Source organism: Bufo gargarizans, chromosome 3, assembly GCF_014858855.1.
Source record: "Bufo gargarizans isolate SCDJY-AF-19 chromosome 3, ASM1485885v1, whole genome shotgun sequence".
In the NCBI taxonomy this organism is placed as follows: domain Eukaryota; kingdom Metazoa; phylum Chordata; class Amphibia; order Anura; family Bufonidae; genus Bufo; species Bufo gargarizans.
This window is the reverse complement of record NC_058082.1, coordinates 553,479,038-553,495,903: the sequence shown is the minus strand read 5'-3', so window position 1 is coordinate 553,495,903 and position 16,866 is coordinate 553,479,038. Positions and strand designations below refer to the sequence as shown.

At 44.5% G+C, this 16,866-nt stretch overlaps 1 protein-coding gene across 1 annotated transcript; it reads right to left on the bottom strand.

Moving 5' to 3' along the window:
• Positions 1-3,149: 3,149 nt before the first annotated feature.
• Positions 3,150-16,329, bottom strand: TIGIT (T cell immunoreceptor with Ig and ITIM domains). The gene is made up of 4 exons (XM_044287396.1): positions 16,205-16,329; positions 7,067-7,396; positions 3,594-3,694; positions 3,150-3,391 (listed from the first exon to the last, which is right to left on the bottom strand). The coding sequence occupies exons 1-4, from the start codon at positions 16,263-16,265 to the stop codon at positions 3,236-3,238; spliced, it is 648 nt and encodes a 215-aa protein (XP_044143331.1). The 5' UTR covers positions 16,266-16,329; the 3' UTR covers positions 3,150-3,235.
• Between the last annotated feature and the right edge of the window lie 537 nt (positions 16,330-16,866).

Genomic DNA, 16,866 nt, shown 5'->3' with positions numbered 1-16,866 from the left:
AGTGCAAAGAGATTAGGTTCTTGCATAGCAAGGCCACTTAATGTTATCTCACATATATATTATTATTCTTATTATAGCCAAATTTGCCACCCTAACTCCTCCCACAGTTTTTACACTACATAGACAAAAATTTACCAAAACGTGCAGATTGTTCCCGATCGGATTGCTATTACTTTGTGGAACGTTTCGCCGAATGGTTCACGGAATATCGTGGTTCTTGTGGCGAAAGTTGTCCCATAGGAATGAATGGCAAAGCTAGAGTGGGAGCTGCAAAAGCTGGCATTTTCAGGCCACCTACACATATCTTATATCAAAACGTTCAGCTATCCCTGCTGCCACTAAAAATGTCCACGGCTAAGCAATCCACGTTTTTCCCATTGACTTTGACAGGGAAAATTTTCAAATTGCTCCCAGTCGCACAGATTTGAAACTAAAGTCACCAAACTTGGGTCACTTAGTCATGGGGTCCGACCCTTAGGTGCACCCACTCCGACCCTTAGGTGCACGCACCCTAGTCATTAGGTGCACCCACCCCAACGATTAGGTGCACCCACCCCGACTGTTAGGTGCAACCACCCCGACCCTTAGGTGCACCCACTCCGACCCTTAGGTGCAACCACCCCAACGATTAGGTGCACCCACCCCGACTTTTAGGTGCAACCACCCCGACCCTTAGGTGCACCCACTCCGACCCTTAGGTGCAACCACCCCAACGATTAGGTGCACCCACCCCGACCCTTAGGTGCAACCACCCCGACTTTTAGGTGCAACCACCCCGACCCTTAGGTGCACCCACTCCGACCCTTAGGTGCAACCACCCCAACGATTAGGTGCACCCACCCCGACCCTTAGGTGCACCCACTCCAACCCTTAGGTGCAACCACCCCAACAATTAGGTGCACCCACCCCGACCCTTAGGTGCAACCACCCCGACTTTTAGGTGCAACCACCCCGACCCTTAGGTGCAACCACCCCAACGATTAGGTGCACCCACCCCGACCCTTAGGTGCAACCACCCCGACTTTTAGGTGCAACCACCCCGACCCTTAGGTGCACCCACTCCGACCCTTAGGTGCAACCACCCCAACGATTAGGTGCACCCACCCCGACCCTTAGGTGCACCCACTCCAACCCTTAGGTGCAACCACCCCAACAATTAGGTGCACCCACCCCGACCCTTAGGTGCAACCACCCCGACTTTTAGGTGCAACCACCCCGACCCTTAGGTGCAACCACCCCGACCCTTAGGTGCAACCACCCCAACGATTAGGTGCACCCACCCCGACCCTTAGGTGCACCCACTCCGACCCTTAGGTGCAACCACCCCGACGATTAGGTGCACCCACCCCGACCCTTAGGTGCAACCACCCTGACTTTTAGGTGCAACCACCCCGACCCTTAGATGCAACCACCCCGACTTTTAGGTGCAACCACCCCGACCCTTAGGTGCAACCACCCCGACCCTTAGGTGCAACCACCCCAACGATTAGGTGCACCTACCCCGACCCTTAGGTGCACCCACTCCGACCCTTAGGTGCAACCACCCTAACGATTAGGTGCACCCACCCCAACCCTTAGGTGCACCCACTCCGACCCTTAGGTGCAACCACCCCAACGATTAGGTGCACCCTCCCCGACCCTTAGGTGCAACCACCCCGACTTTTAGGTGCAACCACCCCGACCCTTAGGTGCAACCACCCCAACCCTTAGGTGCAACCACCCCAACGATTAGGTGCACGCACCCCGACTTTTAGGTGCAACCTTTCCACAGTTACTCCAGCCAATCCAACCACACAACAGTTACTCAAGCCACTCCACCCAGTTACTCCGCCCACTCCAGTTGTAAGACACTGGTGGAGGCAAGAACACTTCACACAATTTCCCCAGAAATTGTAGCTTTTCTAGTTACAGTTACTATTGATATCAGAGGTCACTCTAGAAATGTGTATGCACTGAGCTCCCTCTAGTGGTGGATGCAGGCAGTGCGTTCTATGATATACTGTGTGACGGGAAGCAGGAGATTTACTAACTTTTGCCAGTTGTCTGCTGAAAGCACAATATATATTTTTTTCAAAGTACCCGAAGCAGGGGTCAACTTTTTTTATTACATTTTTTTTTTTTATTAAAAATCTCCACCAGATATCAATTCATCAGAAATTTGGGAATCGCACTCTGCACTCTGCATTCTGCAAAATCTGGTCCTTATACCATTGTCTGGTAATCGAGGTGCAAACCTTTCCTGGCTCCTGTCATTTGCATTTGTGCATTACACTAGTCTACATTGTCTTTGACCTCAGCCCTGTTCCTGGTAGTCGTGGTGCTTCCTGACTTCTGACCTTGGCTATTTCCCTGACCTTCCTTCTGTACGCTCTCTCAAATATTTCACCTGGCACTGACGTTGGTCCTGCACTCATGTATGAAGCCTCCTGCCTTCCTGATTACAAACCCCAGCTATGTTCCTGATCTTGCTGCTGTCTTGGCACCACAGTCGGCAATCCGAGACTGTTCTGGCCTGGAATTGTGACCTGGTGATTCCCTGCAGCGAAGTCCAGATCCTTCTACAGAAGTCAAAGCACATATCTTTCACTCTACATCTCGGTTTAGTCAGTGCCGCAAAGTCCAATGGCAAGTCTTCCTGCTTTGCAAACCACGACAGGTCCATTTTGCAGAATAGTTGCACAAACAGCAGGTAGGTTGGGAGTCAGGAGTACCCCAGCAGTCATAGAAAACGCTATCGGATCAATAGCATCTTTATGTTCCTCTAGTCATGCTGTTATTCAGCGGACCTCAGTGTAATCCAGAATATAAGCTTAGAAGGGTAAATTGACTACGTAATTAAAGGGTATCTCCATATGAAAGTAGATTATGGAGCACAGCTGGGACTTCCTGTAGAAGTGACTACTTCTGCACTCCACTGACTTGTATGAAGCTATAGGAGATAGTGGTCCATCATTCTGTGACTACCTCAGCTCATATGGTGCCAATGCAAAACAGCAGTACTCGCCCTCTAGACATGCCCTTCAAATCACACCTATTCTAGATAGAACTGCAGTGATCCCCAACCTGAGGCTCTCCAGCTGTTATGAAGCCACAACTCCCATCATGCCCTGGACATTGTAGTTTAGAGAGCCTCAGGTTGGAGACACTTGTTTATGACTAATAATAATAATATTCTTTATTTAACATATGTTGCACATGTGCAGCCTCCTGACGCTGAGGAGACAGTACCAGCGGCTCACATGCCGTACAGGATGACATTGAAGTATTCATTGGCCTCATCCTCTTCTATGTCACTTGCCGCTGTGACCGCGGCTGGATTCTGTGTGTTTGAGCCTGAGGGTTTTGCTCCTGATAGGTTGACATTGGAGTAAGGCGCCCCAGATTTCTTCTTCTAAGAGAAAAATGAATAAAAAAATAAAATATATGATAATAGTAATGATGCTCCGGAGCTCGACTATCGCCCATTTGGACCAGGATCGAGTCTCTGGCTTCATCTGCACAGCTGAGGTCACCGGGGATAACCCTATATACATGTACATGCTGCCGGCACAACATCTCCCTCCACCTGCTTTGTGATGATTGCCGTGTCTCACCTTGTAATAGAAACTCCCCGCGCCTATAACAACGATGACAAGAAGTCCCCCGAGTCCACAGCCGATCCACAAGTAATACCCAGGTGTCCAAGTGTCCTCAGCTGGGGAGACAGAAAATACCACAAAACATCATATATTAGGGTGCAAACTAAATATTGCTGTATCTGATCTCACCTGTGTGATACTGTCTACTGAGCAGTGTGTCTAATCCTGTCCTGTGTGATACTGTCTGCTGAGCTGTGTATCTAATCCTATCCTGTGTGATACTGCCTGCTGAGCTGTGTATCTAATCCTATCCTGTGTGATACTGTCTGCTGAGCTGTGTATCTAATCCCGTCCTGTGTGATACTGTCTGCTGAGCTGTGTATCTAATCCTCTCCTGTGTGATACTGTCTGCTGAGCTGTGTATCTAATCCTATCCTGTGTGATACTGCCTGCTGAGCTGTGTATCTAATCCTATCCTGTGTGATACTGTCTGCTGAGCTGTGTATCTAATCCTGTCCTGTGTGATACTGTCTGCTGAGCTGTGTATCTAATCCTATCCTGTGTGATACTGCCTGCTGAGCTGTGTATCTAATCCTATCCTGTGTGATACTGTCTGCTGAGCCGTGTATCTAATCCTATCCTGTGTGATACTGTCTGCTGAGCTGTGTATCTAATCCTATCCTGTGTGATACTGCCTGCTGAGCTGTGTATCTAATCCTATCCTGTGTGATACTGTCTGCTGAGCTGTGTATCTAATCCTGTCCTGTGTGATACTGTCTGCTGAGCTGTGTATCTAATCCTGTCCTGTGTGATACTGTCTGCTGAGCTGTGTATCTAATCCTATCCTGTGTGATACTGCCTGCTGAGCTGTGTATCTAATCCTATCCTGTGTGATACTGTCTGCTGAGCTGTGTATCTAATCCTGTCCTGTGTGATACTGTCTGCTGAGCTGTGTATCTAATCCTATCCTGTGTGATACTGCCTGCTGAGCTGTGTATCTAATCCTATCCTGTGTGATACTGTCTGCTGAGCCGTGTATCTAATCCTATCCTGTGTGATACTGTCTGCTGAGCTGTGTATCTAATCCTATCCTGTGTGATACTGCCTGCTGAGCTGTGTATCTAATCCTATCCTGTGTGATACTGTCTGCTGAGCTGTGTATCTAATCCTCTCCTGTGTGATACAGTCTGCTGAGCTGTGTATCTAATCCTATCCTGTGTGATACTGTCTGCTGAGCTGTGTATCTAATCCTATCCTGTGTGATACTGCCTGCTGAGCTGTGTATCTAATCCTATCCTGTGTGATACTGTCTGCTGAGCTGTGTATCTAATCCTGTCCTGTGTGATACTGTCTGCTGAGCCGTGTATCTAATCCTATCCTGTGTGATACTGTCTGCTGAGCTGTGTATCTAATCCTATACTGTGTGATACTGTCTGCTGAGCTGTGTATCTAATCCTATCCTGTGTGATACTGTCTGCTGAGCTGTGTATCTAATCCTATCCTGTGTGATACTGTCTGCTGAGCTGTGTATCTAATCCTATCCTGTGTGATACTGTCTGCTGAGCTGTGTATCTAATCCTATCCTGTGTGATACTGTCTGCTGAGCTGTGTATCTAATCCTATCCTGTGTGATACTGTCTGCTGAGCTGTGTATCTAATCCTATCCTGTGTGATACTGTCTGCTGAGCTGTGTATCTAATCCTATCCTGTGTGATACTGTCTGCTGAGCTGTGTATCTAATCCTATCCTGTGTGATACTGTCTGCTGAGCTGTGTATCTAATCCTATCCTGTGTGATACTGTCTGCTGAGCTGTGTATCTAATCCTATCCTGTGTGATACTGTCTGCTGAGCTGTGTATCTAATCCTATCCTGTGTGATACTGTCTGCTGAGCTGTGTATCTAATCCTATCCTGTGTGATACTGTCTGCTGAGCTGTGTATCTAATCCTATCCTGTGTGATACTGTCTGCTGAGCTGTGTATCTAATCCTATCCTGTGTGATACTGTCTGCTGAGCTGTGTATCTAATCCTATCCTGTGTGATACTGACTGCTGAGCTGTGTATCTAATCCTATCCTGTGTGATACTGTCTGCTGAGCTGTGTATCTAATCCTATCCTGTGTGATACTGTCTGCTGAGCTGTGTATCTAATCCTATCCTGTGTGATACAGTCTGCTGGGGTCGCTGTATCTAATCCTATCCTGTGTGATACTGTCTGCTGAGCTGTGTATCTAATCCTATCCTGTGTGATACTGTCTGCTGAGCCGTGTATCTAATCCTATCCTGTGTGATACTGTCTGCTGAGCTGTGTATCTAATCCTATCCTGTGTGATACTGCCTGCTGAGCTGTGTATCTAATCCTATCCTGTGTGATACTGTCTGCTGAGCTGTGTATCTAATCCTCTCCTGTGTGATACAGTCTGCTGAGCTGTGTATCTAATCCTATCCTGTGTGATACTGTCTGCTGAGCTGTGTATCTAATCCTATCCTGTGTGATACTGCCTGCTGAGCTGTGTATCTAATCCTGTCCTGTGTGATACTGTCTGCTGAGCTGTGTATCTAATCCTGTCCTGTGTGATACTGTCTGCTGAGCCTGTGTATCTAATCCTATCCTGTGTGATACTGTCTGCTGAGCTGTGTATCTAATCCTATACTGTGTGATACTGTCTGCTGAGCTGTGTATCTAATCCTATCCTGTGTGATACTGTCTGCTGAGCTGTGTATCTAATCCTATCCTGTGTGATACTGTCTGCTGAGCTGTGTATCTAATCCTATCCTGTGTGATACTGTCTGCTGAGCTGTGTATCTAATCCTATCCTGTGTGATACTGTCTGCTGAGCTGTGTATCTAATCCTATCCTGTGTGATACTGTCTGCTGAGCTGTGTATCTAATCCTATACTGTGTGATACTGTCTGCTGAGCTGTGTATCTAATCCTATCCTGTGTGATACTGTCTGCTGAGCTGTGTATCTAATCCTGTCCCGTGTGATACTGTCTGCTGAGCTGTGTATCTAATCCTATCCTGTGTGATACTGTCTGCTGAGCTGTGTATCTAATCCTATCCTGTGTGATACTGACTGCTGAGCTGTGTATCTAATCCTATCCTGTGTGATACTGTCTGCTGAGCTGTGTATCTAATCCTATCCTGTGTGATACTGACTGCTGAGCTGTGTATCTAATCCTATCCTGTGTGATACTGTCTGCTGAGCTGTGTATCTAATCCTATCCTGTGTGATACTGTCTGCTGAGCTGTGTATCTAATCCTATCCTGTGTGATACAGTCTGCTGGGGTCGCTGTATCTAATCCTATCCTGTGTGATACTGTCTGCTGAGCTGTGTATCTAATCCTATCCTGTGTGATACTGTCTGCTGAGCTGTGTATCTAATCCTGTGTGATACAGTCTGCTGGGGTCGCTGTATCTAATCCCGTCCTGTGTGATACAGTCTGCTGGGGTCGCTGTATCTAATCCCGTCCTGTGTGATACGTACACACGACCTGCAGGTAGGTCGTCCCGGTGAAGCTGCCTTGTGGGAAGGTGTTGTAGACGCAGCAGTAATGTCCACTGTCGTTCCTGTTGACCCCTGAGACGCTGATCCCATAATCCTTTGCTAGGGAGACGCGGTGGGAGAACTCCGCCAACACCATTCCTTCTGTGTCCGGCTGATTGACATGAAACGCGATGTGAACGTCATTGCAGAAGTTCCAGTTGACCTGAATGACTTTGGTGTCCTGTATGAGGAGATGACACCCCAGGGTGACGGTGCTGCCGACTGTGGCCGTAATATTCTGACCTCTCACGAATGTTTTCCTCGTGGCACCTAGAGGGTTAACGAAAGGCATTTATTACGAGATGTGACTTGTGCTCATATGTAAGTGCCCTCCTGGTGTCACGCCGCCACTCGACTACCTGTGGGCATGACCGCCAATCCAGGTACAGAAGTAGTCACAGGGCGTTCTGGCTGCTGCACCAGAGACTGCCTCCTGCAGGGCACAGACTTGTAATAAACCTCCCCTCATCAAATACAAGTCTAGGTGCTGTGTCCTGAAAATGGGTTAAAAATGGGCTTTTGTGTGACTATGCATTTACAGCATAAAAGGAGTTAATAGGCTGTAGCCATGACCACTAGGTGGAGCTGTGTCACCCTCCTCATAGGGGAGGAAGTTATATTACAGAGCATTCAGTGCAGAGACAGTGAAGTGCAGCAGAGAAAGAGACAGAGAAAAAAAGAGGTGCGTGCAGAAGCTCTGTGGAGACGCGGCACGCCTGTCCCGGAGAATCGAGACCAATGTAAAAAGGCAGAATCTGGATATGTCCACTATACTACCTCCCACTGTGGAGACCTGTAGTACCATTACCTGTGAGTACACCAACCTGTGACAAAGGTGCAGAACTTAGTTTGACCTTGGGGACCGCCCTGTGGTTGCACAGTGAAAGAGAAGAGCTGCCCCCCTACTTCTGGGTGCTCAAGTCAGATAGAGAAGGGCAGTGTGAGGAAAATTCCTTTAAAGAAACGTATTAATTAACTACCTTTCCAGCTGTGTAACCTGCGGAAACGGCACACATGGTAAGAACTGCCAGTCCACGCTTGCCGACAACTGTTCCCAATGTACCGGAACCGGATGTTTCAGTATAGAACTGTTCGACTGTTAACCTGGTGTCATGACTGGCCGCACTGCCTCAGGGGATGCGAGTAGTGTTGAGCGAACTTCTGTTTTAAGTTCGGCGTCTAAAGTTCGGGTTCGGGTTAGCGGAGAATCCCGATATGGATTCCGAATTCCGTTGTGGTCCGTGGTAGCGGAATCAATAATCGGCCATTATTGATTCCGCTACCACGGCCCACAACGGTATTCGGAATCCATATCGGGATTCTCCGCTAACCGGAAGCCGAACTTTAGACGCCGAACTTAAAACAGAAGTTCGTTCAACACTAGATGCGAGTAAGCGAAAACGTGAAATGCGCGTCGGGGTCTGAACCATACTGGTTGGTATTATTTATCCCATTATATACTCCCTCATGGTTTTGGAATAGGCTGTTTGGCACCAGGCACTTTATATTTATACTATATGTAGTAGTTTGACCCATTCCCACTATTTGCTTGGATCTCCGTCTGGAGTTTATTACATACTGTATTAGGGGCATTTCTTGACCAGTTATATCAGATGTATTTCTTATTGTGGGTATGGAGATTCTACATCAGTACCATACGTTTGGGGGTCTGGACCTTTGATGTATGACGTACCATTGTGGTTCATTTCTGTCCTGTATATGTATGCATCCATTTTTTTATTTATTTTTTTATTTTATATCAATTGTTGCTGTGTATTGGTTTTGGTGCGTTTGAGTTCTTTTGGATATGCACAGCACTCACTAATCTGTGGTTGGAGCTATTGCTATTTGTTGTACTAACCACTGTCAGGTAAGTGCTGTAGGGATTCGCCCTGGCAGGCAGGGTAAGCGGCCGCAGTACAGAGGCAAGAACACGGCGGTAAAGCAAAAGTTCAGGGTTTATTCACACAAAAAGAAAAAAGGAAAACAAACACTTTGCAGAGTCCTGGTGTTAATTCACACAGCACAAAGTCCACAGAACAAACGTGTCCCCTGGCGGGCTGATTTATCCACGCGGGCGCCTGATTCCCAGCGTGCGGCTCTCCAGCGCGGTACCAAACGTTTAGGTCCCACAGCAGAGCCTGACTGAGCTCCACTGTCAGATGGAGGATAATCCACACAGCTGAGCGGCTGGCTGGGTTTTTATAGCCCAGCCCAATTCCTGGCCTGGATCTTGGTGAACAGCCACCCACCCTGCTCTTTGGCTGCTCCCAATCAGAACCGGCCCGGATTGGCTTTACAGCCACACTAAGTAAAACAACCGAGTCAGCGAGCACTGCCGACACACAAAATTACCGGTTCTTATCTCACCGAGACCAGGAATCTCGGCAACACGTACCTTCTGTCAATGGCGGACCCCTGCGCCTTCCTACAGGGCACATGATGTGGATTATGTGGGGGGGGGGGAAACAATGTAACATAATAAAAAGTGAATGAAATCTGCCAAATCTTGTGCACATTTGCATATTCTTTACATGCGGAAATTGACCGGCTGCACAGATTTAAAAATGCGCAACCGGTCAATTATTTACGTGATTCTGCACCTTACATAGTATGTAGCAGTTTTCCCCCCATAGACTTCAATGGGGTTGTTAAAATAAACTGAAAATCTGCAACAAAAACCATATTTAAAAAAATGCACAAAAATGCACCAAAACGGCGATAACTAGTGCAGATCTATGTGCGTTTCTTATGCTGATTTTCTGCATACAAATACGCAATCCATGCGGGCACCTTATACTCCTGTGGCCCTGGGTGCCATGACCGCTACTCAGCACCCTGCAGTTGCATTCATGGGTGCTGATCGGAGGACTTCTCTTTAACCTCTCATATGCTGTGGTCACTACTGATCGTGGCATCTGAGGGGTTAAACTGTCAGGATCAGGGTTATCTCCGATCCTGGCAATGAGGCACGATTGCTTGCTGTATAATCCAGTGGCGCCGGAACCCGCGCCATACCCTTCACATACTATTGGGATTTCAGATCCACTCAGCTCACCACTTATGACCCGAAGTCGTTACAATCACGGTGGCCTGAGCAAAAGAGAAATACTCCCTAAAAATACCACAGGCTCCCCTCAAAGTCATTTCTTCTCCAGACTCAGGAATCTAAAGGATATGAAATACCAAACCCTGACCAAAGGAAAAGGAGGAGCCGAACTGCAGTACCGAGAACGGCCACTACACAGTGGAGGGCGCTGCAGGGCCTTGTTTAGCATCCCTGTTATCTAAAATTGGTTACCTGTCCTGAGAACCGTTCACCAATACCTAACATCTGGAAATGCCCTTTAAGTCTTGAAGTCTTGACTATTGAATTTCTTCATCGCTCCTGTACTGCAGTGTATTAGACTTCTGACAGAAATATTAGGATGGCACTTAGACACCCGAAGTGACAAAGTCAATTCCAGCATCCCTGATGGTCTAGGGTAGTGAAAGGGTTAATGTCAATATACATATGGAGAACTAGGAAAGCTGTGTGGTCAAGAGCAGTGAAGGGGTTAATGTCAATATACCTAGTGGTTTAGAAGAGTGAGGAAATTAATTCCAGCATCTCTGGTGATCTACGGCAGTGAAAGGGTTAATGCCAATGTAATATAAATACCAAGTAGCCCAGGGCAAGGAATGTGTTAGGGCTGTGTCACACGAGCGGATGCGCAGCGTGAATGACAGCGGAGACCCGGAGCAGTAACGTGACTGATGACGCTCCGCGCCTCTCTGGGACCTCTTTGCTACAAAATCACAGTAACTACTTTATCTCACTGTGATCTTGTACTAAAGACTAGTGTTGATCACGAATATTCGAATTTCGAATTTTTATCGTGAATATAGGTACTTCAAAAATTCGCGAATATTTCGAATATAGTGATATATATTCGTAATTTCGAATATTCGATTTATTTATTTATTTTTTATTAATTTTTTTATTCTTTATCAGTACACATGATCCCTCCCCGCTTCTAGCTTGTGGGCCAATAAGAAGGCTGCAATATACTTGACTTTAGGAGTAGTAGTGTTTGCGAATTTTCATAATGCAAATTTTTTTTTTGCAAATTTTTCATCTTACAACTATTAGACAAAGAATATTATATCACTATATTAGCTAAATTGCTCTATATTTGTTTTTTTTTCCGAATATTCACTATATTGCTATATATTCTTGTTTTAGAATATTACGAATATTCGAAAAAACGAAGTTATAGCAATATAGCGAATATTCAAAAAAAAACTAATATAGAGCAATTTAGCTAATATAGTGATATAATATTCTTTGTCTAAAAGTTGAAAAATTATGAAAATTCGCATATTACACGATCATTACCTTGCCGATTTTTTGAGTAAAAAGAATTGTAGAATACAACGAATATTCAACGAATATTCTACAAAATATTCGCGAAATATCGCGGATTCGAATATGACCCCTGCCGCTCATCACTAGTAAAGAGATGACAGAGAGGCACGGAGCGTTGTCAGTCATGTTACTGCTCCGGGTCTCTGCTGTCCGGAGCGCGGCTTGGCTGTCATTCACGCTGCAGATGACATGGACGGCATCCGCTCGTGTGAAACAGCCCTTAATGTCAGAATAACTAGTGTTCAAGGGCAGTGAAATGGGTAAAGTCCGTGTAACTAGCGGTTTATGGCAGTGTATCAGTTAATGTCAGTATAACTGGTGGTCTTGGACAGTAAGGAAGTTAATTCCAGCATCAATGGTGGTCATGGGCAGTGGGTAATTCCAATATCTCTGGTGGTCATGGGCAGTGGGTAATTCCAATATCTCTGGTGGTCATGGGCAGTGGGTAATTCCAGCATCAATGGTGGTCATGGGCAGTGAAGTGGTTAATTCCAATATCTCTGGTGGTCTAGGGCAGTGAAGGGGAAAATGTTACTATCCCAGTGGAAGGATAAAAGCTATATACCTGGCATCCAGCGGGTTCCTGGTCTCTTAAGGCCCCCGCGCTGTATCTGTTATCTGCACGATCGGGCACAGCCATTCAGGAGCGCTCTGCCTCATCAGCTTCAGTATGGTCAGAGGGACATCTCAGGGTCCTCACTGCCTCTGTGACAACTATGGCTCCTCCGCTGAGGTCTCCCGAGTCTCCTCGGCTTATATTCACCAGATACCAGGAGAGAAAATTATCAGAAATGATCCAAATCTGATAAGAAGCTCTAAAAACATCCGCAGGACAAGAGACCAATGAAAGGTCAAATGTGATGCAAACAGAGGCTACAATGTATCAGTGCATGTATACTGTATTGGTGCTGTTACAATGTATCAGTGCATTTATACTGTATTGGTGCTGTTACAATGTATCAGTGCATTTATACTGTATTGGTGCTGTTACAATGTATCAGTGCATTTATACTGTATTGGTGCTGTTACAATGTATCAGTGCATTTATACTGTATTGGTGCTGTTACAATGTATCAGTGCATGTATACTGTATTGGTGCTGTTACAATGTATCAGTGCATTTATACTGTATTGGTGCTGTTACAATGTATCAGTGCATTTATACTGTATTGGTGCTGTTACAATGTATCAGTGCATTTATACTGTATTGGTGCTGTTACAATGTATCAGTGCATGTATACTGTATTGGTGCTGTTACAATGTATCAGTGCATGTATACTGTATTGGTGCTGTTACAATGTATCAGTGCATTTATACTGTATTAGTGCTGTTACAATGTATCAGTGCATTTATACTGTATTGGTGCTGTTACAATGTATCAGTGCATGTATACTGTATTGGTGCTGCTACAATGTATCAGTGCATTTATACTGTATTAGTGCTGTTACAATGTATCAGTGCATGTATACTGTATTGGTGCTGTTACAATGTATCAGTGCATTTATACTGTATTGGTGCTGTTACAATGTATCAGTGCATGTATACTGTATTGGTGCTGTTACAATGTATCAGTGCATGTATACTGTATTGGTGCTGTTACAATGTATCAGTGCATTTATACTGTATTAGTGCTGTTACAATGTATCAGTGCATTTATACTGTATTGGTGCAGTTACAATGTATCAGTGCATGTATACTGTATTGGTGCTGTTACAATGTATCAGTGCATGTATACTGTATTGGTGCTGTTACAATGTATCAGTGCATGTATACTGTATTGGTGCTGTTACAATGTATCAGTGCATGTATACTGTATTGGTGCTGTTACAATGTATCAGTGCATGTATACTGTATTGGTGCTGTTACAATGTATCAGTGCATGTATACTGTATTGGTGCTGTTACAATGTATCAGTGCATTTATACTGTATTAGTGCTGTTACAATGTATCAGTGCATGTATACTGTATTGGTGCTGTTACAATGTATCAGTGCATGTATACTGTATTGGTGCCGTTACAATGTATCAGTGCATTTATACTGTATTGGTGCTGTTACAATGTATCAGTGCATTTATACTGTATTGGTGCTGTTACAATGTATCAGTGCATGTATACTGTATTGGTGCTGTTACAATGTATCAGTGCATGTATACTGTATTGGTGCCGTTACAATGTATCAGTGCATTTATACTGTATTGGTGCCGTTACAATGTATCAGTGCATTTATACTGTATTGGTGCTGTTACAATGTATCAGTGCATTTATACTGTATTGGTGCTGTTACAATGTATCAGTGCATTTATACTGTATTGGTGCTGTTACAATGTATCAGTGCATTTATACTGTATTGGTGCCGTTACAATGTATCAGTGCATGTATACTGTATTGGTGCTGTTACAATGTATCAGTGCATTTATACTGTATTGGTGCCGTTACAATGTATCAGTGCATGTATACTGTATTGGTGCCGTTACAATGTATCAGTGCATGTATACTGTATTGGTGCTGTTACAATGTATCAGTGCATTTATACTGTATTAGTGCTGTTACAATGTATCAGTGCATTTATACTGTATTGGTGCAGTTACAATGTATCAGTGCATGTATACTGTATTGGTGCTGTTACAATGTATCAGTGCATGTATACTGTATTGGTGCTGCTACAATGTATCAGTGCATGTATACTGTATTGGTGCTGTTACAATGTATCAGTGCATGTATACTGTATTGGTGCTGTTACAATGTATCAGTGCATGTATACTGTATTGGTGCTGTTACAATGTATCAGTGCATGTATACTGTATTGGTGCTGTTACAATGTATCAGTGCATTTATACTGTATTAGTGCTGTTACAATGTATCAGTGCATGTATACTGTATTGGTGCTGTTACAATGTATCAGTGCATGTATACTGTATTGGTGCCGTTACAATGTATCAGTGCATTTATACTGTATTGGTGCTGTTACAATGTATCAGTGCATTTATACTGTATTGGTGCTGTTACAATGTATCAGTGCATGTATACTGTATTGGTGCTGTTACAATGTATCAGTGCATGTATACTGTATTGGTGCCGTTACAATGTATCAGTGCATTTATACTGTATTGGTGCCGTTACAATGTATCAGTGCATTTATACTGTATTGGTGCTGTTACAATGTATCAGTGCATTTATACTGTATTGGTGCTGTTACAATGTATCAGTGCATTTATACTGTATTGGTGCTGTTACAATGTATCAGTGCATTTATACTGTATTGGTGCCGTTACAATGTATCAGTGCATGTATACTGTATTGGTGCTGTTACAATGTATCAGTGCATTTATACTGTATTGGTGCCGTTACAATGTATCAGTGCATGTATACTGTATTGGTGCCGTTACAATGTATCAGTGCATTTATACTGTATTGGTGCTGTTACAATGTATCAGTGCATTTATACTGTATTAGTGCTGTTACAATGTATCAGTGCATTTATACTGTATTGGTGCAGTTACAATGTATCAGTGCATGTATACTGTATTGGTGCTGTTACAATGTATCAGTGCATGTATACTGTATTGGTGCTGCTACAATGTATCAGTGCATGTATACTGTATTGGTGCTGTTACAATGTATCAGTGCATGTATACTGTATTGGTGCTGTTACAATGTATCAGTGCATGTATACTGTATTGGTGCTGTTACAATGTATCAGTGCATGTATACTGTATTGGTGCTGTTACAATGTATCAGTGCATTTATACTGTATTAGTGCTGTTACAATGTATCAGTGCATGTATACTGTATTGGTGCTGTTACAATGTATCAGTGCATGTATACTGTATTGGTGCCGTTACAATGTATCAGTGCATTTATACTGTATTGGTGCTGTTACAATGTATCAGTGCATTTATACTGTATTGGTGCTGTTACAATGTATCAGTGCATGTATACTGTATTGGTGCTGTTACAATGTATCAGTGCATGTATACTGTATTGGTGCCGTTACAATGTATCAGTGCATTTATACTGTATTGGTGCCGTTACAATGTATCAGTGCATTTATACTGTATTGGTGCTGTTACAATGTATCAGTGCATTTATACTGTATTGGTGCTGTTACAATGTATCAGTGCATTTATACTGTATTGGTGCTGTTACAATGTATCAGTGCATTTATACTGTATTGGTGCCGTTACAATGTATCAGTGCATGTATACTGTATTGGTGCTGTTACAATGTATCAGTGCATTTATACTGTATTGGTGCCGTTACAATGTATCAGTGCATGTATACTGTATTGGTGCCGTTACAATGTATCAGTGCATTTATACTGTATTGGTGCTGTTACAATGTATCAGTGCATTTATACTGTATTGGTGCTGTTACAATGTATCAGTGTGTTTATCAGTCTGGAGTCCGGGCTGCTTAGCTCACCAAGGATTTTCTAGACTGGATACAACTGTAACAAAGCCTCAGCTGTGAGAAGTAACTGCTTCATAAATTTTTTTTTTATCCCCCTCTGGATGTAAACAGCATTCATTACCAGCAAGCAGAGATCTTAGAAATGGTGAAAAACTTGAAACACACCGCATATTATAAAGTTGCAAAATATTGCCTTGTACAAAGATTTATTTAATTAGCCCCCCCCCCCCCCTCCTCCATTCCTTTATAATTAGGACTCACCTGTGATGGGGAGGAGGAAAAAAATCACCCCCAGAGCAAAGTGGCATGGATGAGGGGTCATTATGTCATAGCGCAGGGGCCCGGGGTCCTCGCTCCTTGAGATATAATAGAACTGTGGGGGGAAGTGTCTGTGTCCAGCTCATACAGAAGAGGAAACATGTAAAACCACAAGTGCAGGTCTGCGGGGAAGAGGGTGACGTCTACACGGGGTGTGAATACTAATGCAAAGCACAGCCAAGATTCTATGCAGCCCTACATGGAATGGAGCCACCAGCAGAACCGAGGCGCCGAGTCCACCAAGCTGCATGGACCTCATCAGGGATTAGTGTTGAGCGAACTTGTGTTTTAGGTTCGGCGTCTAAAGTTCGGGTTCGGGTTATCGAAGTATCCCATTATGGTCCGTGGTAGCGGAATCCATAACGGGATACTTTGACAAGTTCGCTCAACACCATCAAGGATTGCCACCCCTCAGGGGACCTGATCTGAGGCCGCAGGGTAGGTACTGAGAGGGCCCAGGCAGGGGCAAGGCAAAAATGGCATCACAGTTCAGGAGTAAAGCAAAGTTCAAGGTTCATATGCACCAAAGAGTTTAGGACAAGGGTCAGCAACCTTCAGCGCTCCAACTGAAACTACATCTCCCAGCATTCACTTCTGTGAGAGTT

Coding starts and splice junctions, on each gene's coding strand:
- TIGIT (XM_044287396.1), bottom strand. CDS start 16,265: ATGACCCCTCATCCATGCCACTTTGCTCTGGGGGTGATTTTTTTCCTC. Junction 7,397..16,204: donor TTTCCTCCTCCCCATCACAG/GTGAGTCCTAAT, acceptor TTAACCCTCTAG/GTGCCACGAGGAAAACATTC. Junction 3,392..3,593: donor CGGGGAGTTTCTATTACAAG/GTGAGACACGGC, acceptor TTTTTCTCTTAG/AAGAAGAAATCTGGGGCGCC.